This window comes from Vespa crabro, chromosome 8 (assembly GCF_910589235.1).
Source record: "Vespa crabro chromosome 8, iyVesCrab1.2, whole genome shotgun sequence".
NCBI lineage: Eukaryota > Metazoa > Arthropoda > Insecta > Hymenoptera > Vespidae > Vespa > Vespa crabro.
The window spans coordinates 4,494,232-4,510,906 of record NC_060962.1 but is presented as its reverse complement, the minus strand read 5'-3'; the positions used below and the strand labels follow the sequence as shown (position 1 = coordinate 4,510,906).

Here is a 16,675-nt window from a genome sequence, read left to right as displayed (position 1 = left end):
ACTTTCACGTGAGGAAAGTAAAATTTTTGATGGGTGGAAAGAAATAGAGTGTGAGATGGATAGGTAGGAGGGGATGAAAAAGGGAAGAAAAAGAGAAAGAAAAGGGAGATCGTGATAGAACGGCATTGGTTTCTTGAGAAAAAGTAACACACGTGGAACGAGGTCAAAAGTAAGTCAAAACGAGAGAAGAGAGAGAGAGAGAGAGAGAGAAAGAGAGAGAGAGAGAGAGAAAAGAAAAAGTAGATAAGTGTCGCGAAATCGTAAAAAGAATTTGTTCGTTTCGTTCCTCGTAAGAAACGATTTCGCAGCTGACGAATTTCGCCAGTGTCTCGAATGCATCTCGATGCGCGTCGTGTTGTACGTTGATTCCGTTGCGGAATAACGACCGCAATTTCGTACCTTCTTTTTCCTTGGTAGAAGCTTTCAAGGGACGCGACGTGGCGCGAAGTGCATTCAAAGAAGTCATCCCCTTGTAAGAACTACATTTGCATCGTATCGATTCACGAAAGCGCGTCTTATGGTGGCCGTACAAATCGATATGCGATTCTAGTCGTTTTCCTCTTCAAGGAAAAGAGAAAGAATTTAAAGAAAAAGAAATAAATAAATAAATAGGACTTTCGAAACCTTCCTAGCGAGAACTCCTACTACTACATATTCCATCGAATCAATATTTTTTCTCTTTTTCTTTTTTTTCTTTTTTTTTCTTTTTTTTCTTTCTCTTTGTTCTCTTTTCTTTTTTCATTTTTCTTTCCCTCCTTTTTATTTTTCCTTGCGTACTTATGTATGTGCGTTCTCGTTCGCTTTTTTTTTTCTTTTTTCTGTTTCGTTTTCTTTCTGTTCTTTTTCTTGTTGTTTTTGCTCTCTTTTATTTCTCTTACGCGCCGTTCGGTCGTTCGAACAAATTGGAAAAGTTTCTAGGATGGAACTTGGTTTTCAAGATGTTTCGAGATTTCGAGACCTAATTCTTAACTCCGGATAACTCAGTTTTATGTGTTACGCCTTTAAAACCCCAAAAATTATATATATAATAACTTATAGTATAAATATTGTATACCAATTGTAAGAATAAATCGTAATACAATTCCCGTAATAAAATTAAGTAGAATTAGCTACTGTAGAATTAACAAAGTCGCTACAGTAAAATTAGCGTAATATAGTTTAATAAAGTATATTATTTACGATATAAATATAGTTGTAGTATGTTTAATATATTATAATAAGTAATAGTATTATTTAATATATTATACTTAATAGATAATTATTTTTCTATTATCAATGTAATAGCCTTAATATCACCGTGCCATTGTAATTTCTCAATAAATTCTATTATTTTTTTGCCCAATCCAATTTGAAATTTTATGATTCGACGAAAAGTTTAAGGTTTGGATTAATTTGCCATAAAATATTTTTAAATTTGCTATAAAAAAGTTTACAAGACTTTAAACGAGTAAAAAGAGAGAGCAAGAGAGAAAGAGAGAAAGAGAAAGAGAGAGAGAGAGAGAGAGAGAAAATATCGGTGTACGTCGTACCGAAGTGAAGCACAGAGCGAATAAAAAAAAGAAAACAAAAAAAAAGAAAAAAAATCTACCAATTACGTATTTCCATCTTTAAATCGAGTTCCTTTATAACATTCTTCCGTCGTTCTTCGTCGTTCGGAAACAACGAACGCGACGTATATCTAACTAAGCGATTGTGTCATTTTTAATACGATCGTTTCCAACGAACAAAGGACTCTTGGATTATGGGCTTTAAGCTACCGTAAAAAAGATTAAAACTTTATTCATTATTACAGATTTTATTAACAATATCGCATAACACACACACACACACGCACACACACAGACGCTCTCGCTCGCTCGCACATGCATAGAGTTCCTCATATCGTTCTCATTTAGTGAATATCCGTTAAATCCGATTGATGTATTGCGAGTTAATAGCGAATTAAAATGGCGTCATTGATAAAAAAAAAAAGTTCGTTGGAAATAATAATTCAATCGAATCAACGGATCATCATTAATTTCTTTTATATTTATATTTGTATCTATTCGAATATTCCGTATTTCCTTCAGGATGGATGAAATTTGACGGATGGATAAATTTCTAATTTTCAAAAGGGGTGAGGATGAATGAGGGTTAGGTAGGCAGAGATGGGGGGTGGAGAGTTAGGGGAAAGGAGAGATGAAGAGGGGGACAGAGGAATGCAATTGCAAATTCGAAATGTACTCCGGGGACAGGGAAGAGGTTCGGGGAAGGGTGTTAGAGGAGTAGGAGGAGGAGGAGGAACAGAAGAGAGACAGAGAGAGAGAGAGAGAGAGAGAGAGAGAGAGAGAGAGAGAGAGAGAAAGAGAGAAAGAGAGAAAGAGAGAAAGAGAGAGAGGCTCTGGGTGAATTGGTCGAGCGATTTGCATTCGTCGGACGATGCTTCGAATCGAGATGACCTTATGAATGCTAATTGAAGATTTTCCAGAATCGCTCGGGCGTCACTGCTCCACTATGTCGATACACTATCATCGTATCTACGCGTATTTCGTTTTTGGGCGACGTGATATCGATGAAAAAATTATTATTGTCGCGAATCAAAGTTTAAATTCTTACCTATACGTGATATTTATATATGTATGTATGTATGTATGTATGTATGTATGAACGTAGGTATGTATATGTATGTGTGTATGAATGCATACATTTCTATACGAATATATGCATGCAGAAGTAAAAAGCAATATCTAATAACGTTTGGGTCAGATAGTATAGATCTTTCATTTTTTACGTGTTTGTTAATATTATCCGCAATTCAGTGATTCTCAAATCCTTTCAAAATTCTAAATCGAGAGATATAGAGTAATCCAATGGTAAATGAGAATATTATTAATAATCCATATGATTTAGATATGGATTAAGGTCAAAATATATCAAAATGTATGTGTTACGTGTTACATTAATTGAGAATCATTAATTTATACAAATAAACACGAATATGTTACATTACCGTACATTCGAATGGATATGATAGAAACTTTGCAATCGCGTTGATGTTTTATTTTGAATAAAAATGTAATTCCATATTTGCAATTAATTATGATTCGTACACTTGATTTTAAAGATTATATATATATATATAAACAAAAAAAAAAGTAAATAAAAAAGGGAGAAAAAATATATTACGAGTATGCGAAAATACGTATTTGAATATATTTATTTATGTCACATTATTCCTTTTTATTAACTACTAATATAATTCGACATTCGATGATAAATTGAGAAGGGTATTCTCCTGATTTAAAGATTACGTAAGAAGATCAAGCCTTTGTGAGAAAGGATATTATGTATACATAAGATATGTATGGAGAAGGATCAAGGATTATTTACCTCCATCAGAGACTAAGCCATGTCGTTCTTGGTACCTCGTATTTCTCTCAAGAGAACTTTGGTGGAATAAAAAGTTGTATGAAAAATTACACTACGAAATGTTTAATTCCGCTAAGATAAGTATAAGTAACGAGGTATCGCAAATGATTTTCCTTGATATTGAGTCGTTTATGTATGTAAGTATGTACTTACATACATACATATATACATACATACCTACCTACTTACATACATATAATATGTAAGTACGTACGTATAACGTCGTTTCGATATATCTCGCTAAAGTTTCTCAACGATTTTCCTCAATTATTCAAATTCGTGGTAGCTAATAAGAAAAGGAGAAGGGGAAAAAGGGGCAGAAGAAGGGGTAAAGGAATGAATGTTGAGAGAATCGAGTCTCTCTCTCTCCTTCTCTCGAGTCCCCGGTTCGTTCGCGGCCTCGCGATTTACAGCAAGGAAATGGAACATGGCAAAGTTTTTCGAAGAAGCAGAAGAAGAAGAAGAAGAAGAAGAAGAAGAAGAAGAAGAAGAAATAATAGTAGTAGTGGTAGTAGTATAACGAGTCGCCTCTTGGTTCGGCTTTCCAAAGGTTCTCGATATTTTTTCATCATAAATTTAATGCCACTTACGTTCTTTAACCGTGACTTTTAACGATTTCATTCGGTCCCGTTCCTTCCGCAAATTCTCTTATCTTGGTAGAAACAGGAACGTGTTGGAAAATCGTGTAGCTTTAATAACGTGGGAAAACTTTAACGAAGACTTTGCCAGCGAATGAGCAAAGAGAGAAGAGAAAGAAATAGAAAAAAGAGATAGAGATAGAAAGATAGAGGTAGATAGATAGATAGATAGATAGATAGATAGAGAGAGAGAGAGAGAGAGAGAGAGAGAGAGAGAGAGAGAGAAGAGAAGAGAATGAAGATTATAATCTTTCTTGGGAGAAGCGTAAAAAATGGTGGATCAAGAAAAGGAAGGATCTTTTTGAAACGAAAACTTTTTCAACGGAGCACAGAAAAGATGCCTTCTCGATAAGAAAGAATAAGAGAGAACAAGAGAGAGAGAGAGAAAGAGAGAGAGAGAGAGAGAGAGAGAGAGAGAGAGAGAGAGAGAGAGAGAGAGGAGAAAATACTTCTATTCGAAAAATTATTCTCCACGACTGAGATTGTTCTTCGACGTCATAAGACACTAGATACTATTACATATCCGAAGCTCGCGTAAATCTTGGTAAACCAAATGATCCGGTATGGTAAAATTACGGAAGGATCAATTTCTATATGGATATGGATATTGATTATCGGAAGAATGAATTCATACTCTATGAGTAAGGTGACCACCACGTGTACATGACTCCACTTTATCTTCGTATGTTTGAATTTATATATATATATATATATATATATATATATATATATATATATATATATATGTAGAATGTATTATATACATATACATATGTTTATATACATATGCTGTATTTAACAATCGCTGTGTTTTTGTTCTTCTTTTATTTTGTTTTCTTTTTTTTTTCTTTTTTCTTTTTTGTTATACAGATATATACGCTTAATCCAATCTACAGGAGAATTCATTTTAAGACAAGATTCTTTACTAGCAGTTTTATGCCATTATCCTTTCCTGTCTTGTCCCATATCCTTATCTATTTATCTATGCATATTCTATTTTCTTTCGATTATCTTTCTCTCGTAGCTTCATATTATCGGATGATTGAAAACTTTTTTATTCGAATCACGAAGGCAACATCACGTTTCAACGATCTTTCCTTCGGATACCTTCGAATATTCACACGTACGCAAATGCAAACAAAAGCGCTCGCGCCCGCGCCCCCCCCCCCGACATATCTGTACCTTGAATATATTATTTTCTCCTTTGAATTTCGAATAATGATAATGTAAATAATATACGAAAAGAAATTTTTTTGATATATAATACTGAATAAATAAATAAATAAATAAATAAATAAATAAATAAATAAATAAATTGCGATTAGTTAAATGGGATGAATTAAAAATGTATCGTTTAAAATGAATCCCTTGAGTAGGAAATTATGAGTTTAGTTAACATAAATTTTCCCACGGCCAAAATAAACTTTATAATTAAATATTTATCGTTCAAATTATCATTATATTCGGTAAACGATTATTATTGATTTGTTTAAACAAAATATTTGATATCAATTAACAAGGATAAATTTTACAATTTAATTTCTTTCAAATGATATGAAAAAGCGCGTTTTCTTTTAGATAAAACGTATTAAAAAATAAGGATGTAACAATTTGTAATATATACATTAATAATTATACCACTTCTTATATATTTAGAAATAAATATATACGTAGTATGTGGAGAATAATTTTGTCCATGTGGAGAATAATTTTATAAAGTTACCCAACAAAAATGTCTACGTGAGAATTGAGAAAAAAGAAGCCGTACTTCTTTTTTTCCTTTTTCTTTTCTTTTTTAATTTTCTTATTTATCTTTTTCGAACTGAACGAATCGCGTTAGAAGAGAAAAAAAAAAAGAAAAGTTTATCAAAACGTTTGACAACGTTATGCTATTAAAGAAAAGAAGAAACATTAGAATGTTCGGCCAGATCTCGAGGACTCAAGCCGAGTTTGACCTGGTTTCCTTCCGGTCGGTATTTTCTCTCGGTTTTCTCCACGTTTTATCGTTCTTTCTCTCGCACCTTTTTCTTTCCGGTTACTGCATACTTTATTTTAACTGAGAGATAGGAGAAAGAATAGGAGAGAGAGAGAGAGAGAGAGAGAGAGGAAGACGGAAGAAGAAATGGCTTTATATACGTTTATCCAGTCCGGAAGTGGCGGCTGTTCGTCGTCCGGTCGCGTCGCGACGCTCGGGTTCGCTTTAAATTCTCAGAGAATTTCTCAATTTATAGTTTTCCTCTTGGTTCCTGAAGTTTTCAAGGGACTACGAACAAGGTAGAAGTAAACTCTAAAGAGAAAGAGTAGACGAAGAGGAAGTTCGATTCGAAGCGAGTTTAGTTCCTTTAAGTATGATTGTAAACAGTTTTCCGGACATGTCAGCCTGTTTCACTGGAAATTGCTTTGAAAATGTCACTTGATAGTTGTTTCACCATTAAGCAGCGTTTACATGTCACGTGCAAAGATTAACGCGAAATATTATTAGAATTTTAACGATATATTCGACGATTTTTAACGTTTAATGTGATCTTTAAGATTTTATTTTTTAGATATCTTTTCTTTCTTTTTTTTTTTTTTTTGAAAGGAAAAAAAAGAAAGAAGAAACGTTATTAATTAATCGTCTTAAAGGTTTTAAATTATCTTTTTTTTTTTTTCTTTTTGTTTTCCTTCACAGTTAAAACGCGAGATCACGTTATCGCGTGACTATCAAAGCTATCAAAGTGAATGTATAGAATTGTATTTATTATTCAGACATTTAAAAAGGATAATATTTTTATAATAGGATAATTACGTATGCATAATAAATATGATCGCGTCGAAAAATCTAAGGATATTTTCTTTTTTTTTTTTTTTTTTTTTTTTTTTTGAAGAAGAATTCGAAGATACTTCTACTTTCGAACTAGCCCAAAAGAAAATCCCTAGCGAACCAGTTACGGGAATTTATGTTTCAGAGTTTTCGCAGGGCGCCTCAATCAAGTCTACCTTTCTGGCCACCACGATACAAGCGTTCCTGTGTTTGTAGAGGTTTATCCGGAACCTTCTCGAGAACCGTCTAGGAATTCCAGTCGGAATTGCCGAGCTCGCAGTGGCTGGGCTGTCGGATATTTATGCTAAATAGGGATTTTGAAATACGATATTGCTCCCTTGCGCGGTCTCACAGCGTAATAGTAGAAACATCGTAAGAGGAGGATGAGAAAGAGGAGAAGGAGATGGAGGTCGCCTAGCATGTTCCAAAGCGAGAATACCATTAGAAAGGGAAAAGGGCCAAAGTAATTTCGGTCTAATGCGAATGAAAACGAGATATTCGTAGTTCGACGCTCTCGACAAAATGGATTTCACTTAGGAAATCTTCGTCGCGCGATCATTTTTCTTCCTTTACTTAAGTTTTCGAGTATCAATATTGGCGTGTAAAAAGAAAAAAAAAAAGAAGAAAAAAAAAAGAATAAAAAAGATGTGCCTGTCTCTCGTCGCATAAATTCGCTCGTATTCATTTCATCGAACTAGTATATATATATATGTATATATATATATACATACATATATACATACATGAATTAAAATCTAAATTTTACAAAATTAAACTGCACTTAGCTTGACCCAAAAGTCGCTTCAATAAATATGCTAAAATTCAAACGTGCCTCTCGCCGCTCCTACTTACGTAAACTAATGTGCGTTTCGTGCTAACTCCTCTTATCGTTCATAGTTCTGGAATCGCTAATATAACGCGATCACGTTATTTCTCACAGTTTTGACCTAATGCCGAACACGTCTGGCAAATGACGTATTCGATTCGACGAGTAAACGATCGAATAGCTTTCTGATATATATTCTATCTGACACACACACACACACACACACACACACACACACACATATATATATATATATATAAATATATATAGTTACATATACATATATGTACATCGTACTTATTGAGAAAGAGAGAAAGGGTGACTTTTTGATCATGGAATGAAGCAAATTGTACGTCGTGACCAGACATAAAATAGTTGATTAGTTTCGGAACAGGGTATACTGAGTTGATATATATATATGTGTGTATGTGTATGTGTATGTGTGTGTATACATGTAGATACGTATGTCCTTGTTATACTATTGTTACTATGACAAGAAATCATCGAGAGAAGAAAATTACTCTCTCCTTCTCTCAGGTCGCTATCGTTCGTTTAAAATTTACACTTTCAATTGCAATTTGATAAGAAAAAAAAAAAAAAAAAAAAAAAGAAGAATATTCCACCTTTAAAACTTACCACGTATTGCAGGTTCGTCGTCGACTTGAAATTTTAACGAGCTCGCCCTTCTTGAAAACCTCAAAACGTGCCACATGTCGTCATTTAAGCCCTGTCCGACCGTCAAGCTCTGAAATAATTATAAGGAACAAAAATGTTATATCAGTGAAAAGAAATTTATATTATTTTATTTTTCCTCGATGGATAATTGTATGTCTCTATGTGATCCATTTTAATCGCAATAAAAATTAAACAATAAACAAATTATTTTTCTTTTATTTATTTATGTTTTAATTTGAGAAACAAGTTGTTATATTTGTATTGAAATTAATTTTATATTTTATTTTTTTTAAATGTATACACTTTTAAACATATTGTTTCATAAGCATTAGATTTATATATACATATATATATATATATATATATATATATATATATATATATATATATATATATATATATATATATATATATATATATATATATATATATATATTTTTCTTTTTTTATTATAACGCAGTAAAGATACTTTTTCTTTTCGTTATAACATTTGATATTATCACGTCAATCAAAGTTGATATAAATTGTAAAAAAAAAAAGAAAAAAGGAAAGAAAAAGAAAGAATAACATTTTTATTTTTCACAATTTTAACCGCAAAAAAATCCAAAAAATCCATCAATCTGTCTTATAAATTTAGTATTAACGTTAAAAAATTATTAACAATTATTTTAATACATTATGCATCTTAAATAGAAAAAAAAGAAAGAAAAATAAAATAGAAAGTGAGGAAAAGAAAAAAAAGTAATTCGTATAACCGATCATATTTAAACATATAATAGCAAAGAGAGTTAATAAACTCGTATTGTGATGAAACGTGGGATAAAAATTGTAAGTAGAGATATTTTTTTATAAAAACGCTTGAAATATATAAGTCATATTGACTGTTCGGGTAAATCCAGTGTTAAACTAGAATCATTTAAACTTCAAGTTTATCGATAACGACGTAACACTTGTTAAGTGATAATGTTACAATGTAAGAATGAACGTAAGAGAGAGAGAGAGAGAGAGAGAGAGAGAGAGAGAGAGAAAGAGAGAAAGAGAAGTAGAGAAAGAGAAGGAAGTGGTGAGAGTAATCGGTCGTTAAAGAATGAAAGGAGGTCGTTAAATATTTTCCAGGTCCTTTTATCGGTTGGCCACTTTACACGTTCGCACGATTCTCGGATTATAGGTATTATTCGTTGGAATATTCGTTGGCTCGTAGTCACTCGCTTACATTATTTGTCGGAGAGAGCTAGTGGCGGATTAAAGGGAGGTCGCGGCGTTATCGCGTGCTGAACGGCGAACGTTTAATTTCCGTTCTCTGATTTTTACCGATATTCCTCGTTTACATGCACCCAATGCGTCTACCTGCTACGTATGTATGTATATAGGTATATGTATCTATACAAACATATATATATATATATATATATATATATATATATATATAAATATATCTATGTATGTATGTGTGTACATATCTATGTCTCGACGTTTGTTGAATTGGTATCGCTGATGCGCTTTGCTTAAATGCCGAGGAAATTCCTATGGAGAAATTCACGATTGAAATTTCATCATCCAAAAATATTTCAATCGAATTATGATGATGATGATGATAATAATAATAATATTTTTATTATATATATATAATAATAATTATTATTATTTTTATTATTATTATAAAAATGAATATCAGAAATCTGAACTATTGTCACGCATTGACCTGTTAAATTCCTCTGATGAATATTTTATAATTAGTCAACTTTAAGAATATCGTTCGTTCTTAAAAAAGAAATTAAATATTTTCTATATTAATAAATATATTATACTATGAATTTTTAATAAGTAAGTATAGAGGATTGTCGTTCTATCGTTAATTTGTTAACTCGGATTAATTTTTTAATTAGTTCCAATTAACAAGGGTATATAATTAATTCGTAATAAAAACAATATATCAAGAAGTGATACAAAAGAGATAGATAAATAATGTGTTCCGCAATGAAAAAGGATCTATGTAAATAATACAGTTAGTCTTTTATCAGGAATGCAATTAAATTTTTCTAACGAGCGAATACATAATTCGTTTACCTTAGTTAACAAGTTAATAGGGTATTACGTACAGGGTACTTTAGTTTTTGCTTCGTTAATAATAAGAGAGATTAGTTAGAGAAGAGTGATTCATTAATTGATGGATACAATTACAACGGGACGAAAGATCGAAGTTAAAAATTATCATTTTCTGATTCTTCTTCCTTTCCTTTTTGTATTCCTTTTTTTTTTCTTTTTTTTTTTTTTTATTATTATGCAGCAGTTTAAAACTTGATTAAGGCCATCATAAAACATTGTTCCGAAATATATACGAATCTCAGTCAGTGTGACCAATAAAACGTCCATCTTACATTAGAGGATGCTCGATAACGGTGACGTAGAGCTGACGTTAGGTGACAAACGTGCGTCAGCCGGTGGATGATACATGAGCATCGTGTAGCCCACGGCGTTGTGGCAGGCGGACAGCCGTTGCAGGAACAAACAGATAGTGACGAGTTGTCCAAATTTATGAGGGTTTAACCAAATGAGACTGGTCGTTCGTGAATGGTTTGTCGATGGCTACTGTTTACCTTTAACTTTACCAATCGATGTTGATGTTGTTAAAGTCAATGAGAACTGGCCATAAAATATCGTCGAGAGTTTTCATACATTGTAAATTACATTGAAAGAATTTAATCGACGTAATAATAAAGGATGACTGTTAATCCCGTTAGAGAGAACGATGAGTAAACGTTACATTGCATATATGCAATGTGAATATTTTCGAAGAAAATCATTTCGAAAATCTATCGATTAGAACATTTTGCGTTTGAACGTTGATTATGGTATTATTATTATCATCATTATTATTATTGTTATTATTATTGTTATTGTTATTATTATTGTTATTGTTATTATTACTATTATTATTAACTTTTCACAAAATGTTATTCTCAGGTAGATTCTCTCAAAATTCGTTCTCGATGAATTTGGAGATCATGCGGGAAATGACACTTCTTTTTTTCCTTTCTTTTTATCTATCTTTTTTCCTTGCACAAAAAAATCACTCAAATAAAATGTCTTCTCTTTGTTCAACAATTTATCGGGCCATTCTCGTTTCTATTGTTTTTCATCAAACGTTTCGATATTCGCGCTATGGATTGATGCGAATCAAACACGGTTATTAACTTGTTAACCAAAAAGATTTTCGTTCGATGAATGTGAAACGTAGGAAAATTTATTTTGATTGAAAATAAATAAATCATATCGATGAAGAAAGGAAGTTACGGACGAATAAATAAATAGTAACGAAAATAAAGAAGAATAAAATGGCAATGATGTTTTTGTACTTGCTTCTTTTTTTTTTGCTTTTTTCTTTTCATTTCTTTTTTTTCTTTTTTTTCTCTTTTTTCTTTTTTTTCTTTTTTTCTTTTTTTTTTTTTTTTTTTTGATAAAACGGAACGTGACGATTTATTCGTATAGATCGGTTAAATTTTAATTTGTTAAATAAATATCCATATTAAAATCTATTTTCATATTTTCAACATAATTTTTTTAATCTCTATAGTTAATCATACAAAAGTAATAAAACTGATTTGTTCTTGAAGTTCTACGTAGCCTTGAGCGATTTCGATAGCTCGTTTTGTTTCGTTCGCACGTTTTATTTCGATTATGAATTTTATGCGCGCCTATATATACATATAAATATATATATATATATATATATATTTTTTTTTTTTTTATATATATATATAATATATATACATCCAATACGTTCATATGTCATTCGTTCTCATTCGGTTTCGATTCTGTTAAATTTTCGTTTAACATCGCGACTGCCTCGGGTATTACGACAGGCAGACAGCGGTAATACCTATATATTATTCTCTCTCATCTCGGATTCTCTTTAACGTTGTTCGAATTACGAACGTGCTGAATAAATCCAATAGTTTTTGTGTGGAAGCGAGAAACGAAAATAAAATTGCCGATAGATAGATAAATAGACATCTATCTATCTATCTAGCTAACTAACTAACACTTTTTATAAATATCATCGAGCGTTGATTTTTCAATGAAAGAAGAAGAAGAAAAGGAAAAAGAAATGGATAAAGAAGAAGAAAATGAAGAAATGGATAGCTCTCTGGATGGCTAACATGTCGTACAAAAAAGTGTTTGCCACTATCGTTGCCGCTGTTACCTACACAGCCACAGTCATCATTGAGAATAGAAGAAACGTGTGCGCACTTTTCCATGCCGAGAGTGAAATTACATGGAAAGTCTATCGGGCGAGCGGATATTACGATTTCTCTTTTCTGAATATCATTGCCGTTTCTCTCCTGGGAATAGGAAATCGCAGCCCGTTTATGCCGCATCTCGAACATCGTCTCGTCATCTACATATAGACTACGTGCATACTACTTGTATATATGTATATATATATATATATATATATATATATATATATATATATACATGTATATATATATATAGAGAGAGAGGTATTGTCTTTTCTTTGCGAATTTTATAGGAAAGAAACGAGAAAGGAGAAAAGTAAGGGGAAAAAGCAATTCTTACTTTCTTACGCGATATCATTCGGAAGAGAATTGGAAGAGGCTATCAGAATTGTTCATAAATGAAAATTAGTATCTTCGATTTTACTGTTTTTTGTATGCTTTTTTAAAGCTCGAAATATACACATATACACGCACGCGCGCGCGCACATTAACACACACAAACATATATACGTATACATATATACGTATAAAAGAATATATGTAGTACGAGCGTGCAATAAAACAAGCGCCATCGAGTATTCCCATTTTTTTGTGTTTTTTTTTTGTTTAATTTCTCTTTTTGCGTTTTATCCCTTTCACCTTTCCCCGCTTTTATTCGCGATAGTGATCGAAGCTCGCATGGAGACTCGTTTAGTTTTATTTTCTTTTTCTTCTATTTTTTACTTTTTTTTTTATATGTACATATATATATGTGTGCGTGTATATGTGTATATGTTAGCATGCCAAGTGTCCACCATTTTAACGGAAAAATATTTTTCATAGCTGAATTTGTCCATTGTGTATATATATATATATATATATATATATATATATATATATGTATATATATGTATGTATGTATGTATATATCATATATATTGTATGTATGTAAAGACACGTATGCATATCTATATGTATATGTATATGTATATAAATAAGTTGGGAATTCTGCGAATGTTCCAAGATGAAAATTGAATTTAATATTTAACAGTAGTGACGTTTGAATTTCGATTATCTTTGAATAATCAGGAGAAACAGGTTGAAAGCATAAACTGAGATAGAGGAAATAGAGTGACAAAGAGAGTTTCTAATTTTGAAGTTTGCAAGTGATTAGCAAACTCGGACGTTTCGCCTTCGGGATAATTCTAGAAGGTAGAGCATTAACGGATCAATTATTATTCCATAGGATTATCAGAGACCCTATAGGCATATAATTATTACTGCGAGAGATTGAAATGTTATCGTGAATTTACTTGGATGTTTTGGTCACCGTTGTCCGATGGCTTCCCTTCAAATTCTAAGTTTCCTTCTGAAAATACCTTCGAATCTTAGCCAATCTATATACGTACATATATACATACTTACATTACATTACATACATACATTACATACATATAGATAGATAGAGTTAAATAGCTTTCGAGTAGAGGTACTTCATCGATTCGCTTTTGGTCTTCTCTCTTAGACGTCGTCTTCCGACGTTTAACGTCCAAAAGATTGAGAACTTTGATGAACAGTGTTACTTACCTACATGTTACCGATATTCCACACTAAAGTTTGAACCCCGTCAATGAATAGAGAAATGTTCCCACGATTATCGCGATAATTTCATAGAATATTTGTTCGGTGCAATAACAATGTGGATTTATAATTGTGTATATGTCTATAATCTTTGTTTGATCTACATTTCATTTTTACATATTAAATATTATTATATTATGTTTTGTTAATTAAATAATGTTTTTTTGTTCCTTCCCCCTTTTTTTTTTACCATCATAATATTTATTCTTTATTCTTCTTTATCCATTTATTATCCATTTATTATTCTTTATCCATTAAACTACTTTGCAAGGTTTTAATAGGATAATTTTAATTCTTTATGGAAAGTTTAACAAACGATTATTTACGAAATTATTTGGAATTATTTAAAAATCCTTTGAGATCTTAAATCTTTACATTTTATATTAAAGTCTAAATATATGCTCGTGTGTGTAGGTTTAGGTGTGGGTGTATAAATTTCTGTGTAGGTGTATGTGGGCGTGCCAACTTTACTACCGTTCGTTGTTTGCTAATGGCTAATTGGAATGACTTGAAATTTATACTAAACAATGAAATTACGTGCAAAGAGAAATCTAAAATAATTCCGATCGGATTTGATGAACGAATTAAAAATGATGGTATCGTAAAAAATAGAAATATTATAAAAAATAGAAATATTATAAAAAATAGAAATATATATATATATATATATATATATATATATATATATATATGTTATGTATGTATATACATGTATTTACAAAAGAAATGAAAAAAATTGTAAAAGAATATTTAAAATCGTATTAACGATTAATGTGCAAACCACCCATATTGGTTGTATTTATCATGAAAGAGTGAAGCTAAGTTACACAGACGAATAACGTTCATTCTTTTTTAATTCACTTTAATTTTTTCACATCTTTTGTTTTCGACGTTTCGAAGATATGCATACACATTTATAAAAGTACAAGAAAATAATAATAATAATAATAATAATATAAAACATACATCTCTTTTTCTTTTCAAGATTTTAATTATTTCGTGATTAAAATTACAACGGAATTTTAAGGGCAAAGTTTGGATAGAAAATAGCATTAGTTACGATTTTCATACTCATGTGTTTTGCATCAAACAACGCCATCTGTTTCTGATACATTATTTGCAAGCAGAGCTTGCAAGCTCGCGGTTGTTGTCATAGCGAAGGCACCGAGTCAAACGAGTGTTCTTGTACGTTCTATCGTTTATGTATATATGTACGTATATATGTATGTATATATGTATGTATGTATGTATGTATGCATATATGTATATACGTACGTACGTAGGTAAGTTGGTGCTGTACGTTCGAGTAAATATCAGGTGTAACTAATCTACAAAGGCGTGCGCGAGTGGCTTTGCGAAGTCATCCGATGAAACTTCCAGAAGGGAAACTTTGAGCCTCCCCCCCATCAACTACGATAGGTTTAAAGGAATATTAATGCGCGTGACAAGGTAGAATATCACGCGTGCCAACTATAACGCGTGAATCTACTTCCGGCTTAGAACGAAAATGTTGCGTGTAAATTGCTATAACAAAACCAAAGAGGGAGAGGCAGAGAGAGAGAGAGAGAGAGAGAGAGAGAGAATGATATGAAACTGATAGTAAACGCATTCTATTTTTATCAACACGATGAGAAAAGTTTTACGTAACAAAAGAAGGGAGAGGATAGAGAAAGTATTTGACACGAATATCGAATGAATTTATGAAATATCGAAACGAATCTCCTGAAAATGTTGAAGCACGATTACCTTTAGTGGAATCTATTTCGTCCTGAATATTCAACTTTTAGAGTTCGTTGAGATTTAATCGTGAATGCAGTGATTTTCGTAGGAATAAGTAATTAGTAGGAAAAGAGAGAGTGAGAGAGAGAGAGAGAGAGAGAGAGAATATTTGGTCTGTAGAGACGCATTAGCGCGCATCTCGACCACTTAATTAGTCGTTGAAAATTTCATGCTTACATTAGGTCTCTCGCTATTTTCGTTAGATCGATAATGAACGTTCCCCCTGGTCCGACCTTTAATACATTCTTCCCACTCTTTCTTTGTTCTTTGTTCTTTTTCCTTTTTTTTTTGTTTTTCTTTTATTCTTTAATTCTTTTATTTTTTCCACGAACGAATGGAATTGATTATGTGAACAATATCTGTCAGACAGACGATAGAGAAACTTTATCTCCGACGATCGTCACATGACGACACGAAGACACATTTGTCAAAGATATATAACAGATAGTTCTCATTGATGAACTAAAATGTCTCGAACTTTAGTTCTCTCTCTCTCTCTCTCTTTCTCTGTATGTATGTATGTGTGTATGTGTGTGTGTGTGTGTATGTGTACGTGTTTCGTTTATTATTATATATGTAACAATATTATATATGTTAACGAAATGTATCGATCGTCTAAAATTAGAATTAATTAAAATGAACAAAAGTTTCTCCTTTACGTGTTTACATAAGAAAGAGAAAAAAA

At 31.7% G+C, this 16,675-nt stretch overlaps 1 protein-coding gene across 9 annotated transcripts in view; it reads right to left on the bottom strand.

Moving 5' to 3' along the window:
* LOC124426149 (neurexin-1) overlaps positions 1–16,675 on the bottom strand; it is a 261,069-nt gene that overhangs the window by 67,671 nt on the left and 176,723 nt on the right. For all 9 annotated transcript variants that reach the window (XM_046967481.1, XM_046967482.1, XM_046967485.1 and 6 more), the window contains one exon: positions 8,312–8,420. In XM_046967481.1, the coding sequence (XP_046823437.1) occupies positions 8,312–8,420 (109 nt within the window). The remainder of the gene's footprint in view (positions 1–8,311; positions 8,421–16,675) is intronic.